General features: G+C 33.3%; 1 protein-coding gene across 1 annotated transcript; it reads right to left on the reverse strand.

Annotated features, from left to right (window-relative positions):
* Positions 1 to 3,460, reverse strand: LOC146933454 (protein neprosin-like). The gene is made up of 7 exons (XM_085705234.1): positions 3,102 to 3,460; positions 2,438 to 2,524; positions 2,070 to 2,327; positions 1,642 to 1,806; positions 1,496 to 1,549; positions 1,232 to 1,378; positions 1 to 454 (listed from the first exon to the last, which is right to left on the reverse strand). Exons 1-7 carry the CDS (start codon positions 3,258 to 3,260, stop codon positions 74 to 76), a joined length of 1,251 nt encoding a protein of 416 aa, XP_085561360.1. The 5' UTR covers positions 3,261 to 3,460; the 3' UTR covers positions 1 to 73.
* Between the last annotated feature and the right edge of the window lie 1,605 nt (positions 3,461 to 5,065).

Below are 5,065 nucleotides of genomic sequence, written 5' to 3' on the forward strand. Positions count from 1 at the left end.
TTTATAATAACACTACTAGGATTGATTGATGATTGAATGATACAACAGACACATGATTGTTTTTTCTTTTGCATCATTGACAATTTGCATTTTTACCAGGTCCTCCATAGTAAAAGAAATGGCCCCAATCTCCATTACTACCTGTTTGAACATCATAACAGTTTGGATGTTCAGTGTAAGTGCCAAGTCCTTTTGGAGCTTTGAGATTATTAGAGCTATCAACCACTTGAATATTCCTAAAGTAACTTGCTTTGCCAAATCCTTCTTCAGGAAAATGACCACTTCCCATTTGAGTTGAAGTGTGTTGACCATCAGGCTCTGAATTAACAACTTCTCCTCCCCATTCAATCATGGTAGCACTGTCTGCTAAATATGAGAACAAGAAAGATGGCCAATATCCCAACACGGTACCTTGATTCCCAAATTGCATCCACCAGTGCCCCTCTTTCGGATCCTACAATGAGTGGAAGTGGAGAGAAAAAATAACTGAGTAATAGCATTAACAGATATCACGATTTCAATGGTCTATGAAGGTGAAGCTCAATGGTATGAGTTGGGACGTTGAAGGACTATTAAGAATGAGGTCGATGGTTTGAACCCTACTACTAGCAAATATCACGATTTCAAGAATTTTGTTTGTTAATCATAGGAATAGAGTATTTTGTTTATAAAGACGCCACCTTGAATTCTGACAGACGTAACGTAAAGATAAAAATATTAGCGGACTATATGTGTTTTGTGTCATGCACAATTATAAGAATAACAGATAACGACTTTTCAAAGATCTATAAGGTGGAATTGTTGAGTTTTTTTTTTTTTCTTCGGCATTGTAGTCCATGTCATGATAAAGAATTTGAAATAGATTCTCAGAATCTGTGTTACAAAGATGAATCTAATTATACTGCCACTGCCAGTAAAAAAATCTTTCGAGTACCAAGAGTACCAAGAGAAAGAGTTTCTACCGACAGTTTTTTTTTTTTTTTTGACTAATACTGGCAGGTTCATAAGTGAAGAAATAGAAAACTCATGAATCTTGCATGTATCAAACATCATAACAATTGGAAGAGAGATGCTAGGTTTGAAAGAATCCAAGCACTTGGGGGGACATTACAATGGTCTCATATACCAGACACATAGTTGGAACTTGGAAGGATTATGAGACATGTGGTGCTTAGAATTAGCTGATTTATTTCTCAAGATTAATAATACAAGAAATTTTGGAATTATATACCTTCCAGATAAGTATGCTGATATCGTACTGGGAATCTCGGTATGAAGAAATTGGAGAAATGCTTGCACCCATTGCTATGTCACTGCTGACTTGAATAAATCCTGAGCAAAGAAGATTGTAGCAACCAGTAGCTTGATATGCATCACTCTGCAACATGCACAAAGTGATGAGTATGATAAAAAAAAAACAGTACATTAGGACTTCAAATTAAACGTTTAAATAAAACAAAAATGAAAGCCACAAGGTTAGAACAAAGAGGCTTACTGTCCAGTAGGTGAATAGCCTCGTGTTGTTATCACCGTATAAATCTGGACTAACCTGTTAATCATATAGAGCAAAGCATTAGAATTTGTTAGGAAAAAACGGATTTCAGTATCAAAACCAGGGTTTAGTTTTGAGATTCTTAGTACCTGCCAGCCAGCTTCAATGCTGTTAAGATCTTGACCAAATGAACCTCCTAATACCCAAATCTGAGACAAACTGAACTCATTAGTCTGCTGTATCTTTGGTTCCCAAACATTTATTGTAGCTTTTGCTCCATAGAACTTATCTCCTTCAACATATGCTATCGCATGCTGATTAACAAATACACAACCACAAAATTAGACCAAAAGAAGAAACTAAAATGGTTAGCAACACAACACTACTAATGTTTTAAAAACCGTAGCTAACAGTTCAACAAGTTGAACCATGAATCAAAACTGTATGCAGTTCGGATGTTGGAGCAACTCGGTCGCAGTTTCATACCAACTCGAACATGACCTCGTATCTCATCGGTTTTTACAAAAACATTGAACACTGCTAATTGCAATAAGACACTCTCAAAACAATGTCTTACCTGATGACCACTCTGGTTAACCAAATCAGGCTCTGCTGACCTCGGCTTTGCGAACGACTTGTGCTTCTTCCTTCCATATCTTTTGGCTGAACTTGCTCTTAGAACATCCTCCTCCTTTGTTCTCCTAATAGGTATCGTGCCTTCGGAGCATTTACCATTAGCATGCCATAGTTGATTAATGGGAGTACTTGATTTTTCTTTGTTATCATCCAACTTATTCTCCTCAAAAAGTCCTTCAGGATGGAAATTAGGTCTCATCTAATAAACCAAAACATAAAGTTAGTAAAAAAAATCAAAATAAAAATGGAAAAAATCTCATTAAATTGTAAATAACAGAAATACAGATCTTGAATGAAGAAAAAATGTACCTGAATTTTGTGATCTTTGAGGAAAGGATGATCAAAAGCTGGTTGCTTTGAAACAGGTACACAATCTATAATATCCCCATCTGGACTCTGCAACAACAACAAAAAATCATGTCACATTATTAGCAAATGAAACACTGTAACAAAAATAAAAACCAAACTTGCTATCATCTATCTACTTCAGAAAAAAAATTAGTAACTACTTAAAAATAAGGAATATTAAAATTAAAATAAAAAACAAATCATTACCCAGTTTTTCTTTAACTACTTTCTTATTACTGTTTCAAAATCTATTCCATAAAACTCATCAAAAGGGCCTTTTTTTTCCCCTTTCAATTGAGGGGAAAGAGGAGTACAAGTAGAAAAAAAATCACAAGCGAATTTAAAAAAAAAAAAACTGAATAGTAACACAAAAGATCTATACTTTAGAGCAGCAGAAGCTTGCCATAGAGGGCCATTCAATTTTGAACTGAAAAATATTGAAAGATTCAAAACCATTTCTGAAACATATCACCTCAAATTAAAGAAAGAAAGAAAGGAAAAAAACTAACTTTTTCTTCAAAATAATACTATTTTCTGTGGTACAAATCAAAATGTAGATGAAGAAGAACAAACATAAGAAAATGTTCCAAAGGGGTGAAATAAATTATAGCTAAAAAGAAAGGACCTGAATGGTTTTGACTGGAGGCTTGTTAAGACGATTCAAATGCTTGTTAACCTCAAACTTCTGTCTTGAACCACCAAGCCTAGTTGAAGAAGACGCTGAGATCAAAACACCCCATAAACAAAAAACAAGAACAACACTAACACCACACCCACAACCCATAACTACAATAACACTCTTCAACAAACAAGAAGATTTAGTGTCTGAAACCACAAACCCTAAGAAAAAAAACCTCCCTTTAAGGTTGCTTGGATATACCCTTCTTCCTAATGACCCCTCCTCTCCCTCTCTCTCTCTCTGCTTCTTCCTAAGTCACTACTTTTTTCTAACTTTGAAGATCAGAGAGAACCCCACTCACTCTTACTAAGCATTGTATTTGTTCCTCTTTTGTTTTATTCTATTCCATTTCCTATAAAATTATTTCTCTTTTCATTTTTCTCTCTCTCTTTTTTAACACTTTCCCATTTTAACTTTAATTCATCCGTGTTACTGCTAATTCCTTCATCAACAAAATACCACCTCTTTTTTAGCTCTCTCTTTCTTCTCATTTTCCTCTATCCTTTTTCTCCCACTTCACCTTAAACACAACATTTTTCTTTATTAAGTAACACAGCGACTAGAAAGTGTGATGTTTTTTTTGTCGGGGTTCGAATCACAAACCTTAAATATTTTATGCATTGTCCGTACCAACTGAGTTAAGTTCACGAGCACAGAAAGTGTGATGTTTGATGTAGAATTTTATATTTGTATATATAATTTAATGTATTTATCTATGAAGTACATATACACATATACAAGACAAAATATGTACATCGACATGAATAATAATTTAAATAAATGATATAATTCAGTGTAATTATAAGTGTCGTATCAGTGTTGGTCTCGAACATTGACGCATGTTCGATATCGTGACACATATAATTTAAGGAATATCTGTGTTTCATAGGTCTCTAGAGTTAAATCCATGATACCATTTTTTATATTTATATTAATATTCATTTTAATTTTAATTTTTTAATATTATTATTTAGTGTATTTTATATTATTATTTATGATGAAATTTATATTTTATATTATATTTTATTGACGTCTATATTATACTACTAGTAGTATTTGCAGTACAATAGTACTCCCTCCGTTTCAAAATGAGTGTCGCTTTAGTCAAAAAAATTTGTTTCAAAATGAATGTCACTTTCAGTTTCCAATGCAATAATAACTTTTTCTTTTCAATTGTACCCACCAATTAATACTCTGCACATTACTTCCAAAGTATTATTTTTAAAACTAACCAATAGTTAATAAGGATAATTTGGTAAAATAACCATTCTCTTTCTTTTAATCATTGCATTTCTTAATATGTGTGTAAACACCTAAAACGACACTCATTTTAAAACGGAGGGAGTAATGTTTATTGACTTTGTTATGATGATGAAAAAGATTTAAGTTAAGATATTTGCACGAGGGGGAAAACCCAAAAAAAGAATAGGAAATAAAATACTAGTTGAGTGTGGGTCACTCACTTTTTCTGCGATAACTTGGTTCGTATTTTACGAATGCTCGTTCAGTGTCCACACGCTAGTTTTGTCGTGTATAAACTTTAAATTACTCATTCACAAAAATTGTGATGTGAAATTGTGTCTGTTAGTGTTATGTATCGGTAAAGCCAACGCACTGGTCTACTGCAATACGAGACGTTATACCCCATTTACCGTTTTATCCCTTTTCATTTCAAATTTAACCAATGCCTTGCCCCCTATTCTCCTTTTTAGGGATTCAAAGTAACAACTCTTTTTCGCTTTCTAGAACCGGAAATGAGTCGAACCGATCTCAGCTAGACTCAGTAAGTATAATGCAAATCTATTTTTTGATTGTGCTCGACTCATTTTAAATTCACGAGTAACTTAGTTCAGTTTGTTTGTACAAATAATGTTATTCAAAAGTCATTACGTTGTCATATAATAACATAA

The sequence above is a fragment of the Medicago sativa genome, chromosome 4 (assembly GCF_051527215.1).
Source record: "Medicago sativa cultivar Bolivia chromosome 4, Bolivia_mono, whole genome shotgun sequence".
In the NCBI taxonomy this organism is placed as follows: Eukaryota; Viridiplantae; Streptophyta; class Magnoliopsida; order Fabales; family Fabaceae; genus Medicago; species Medicago sativa.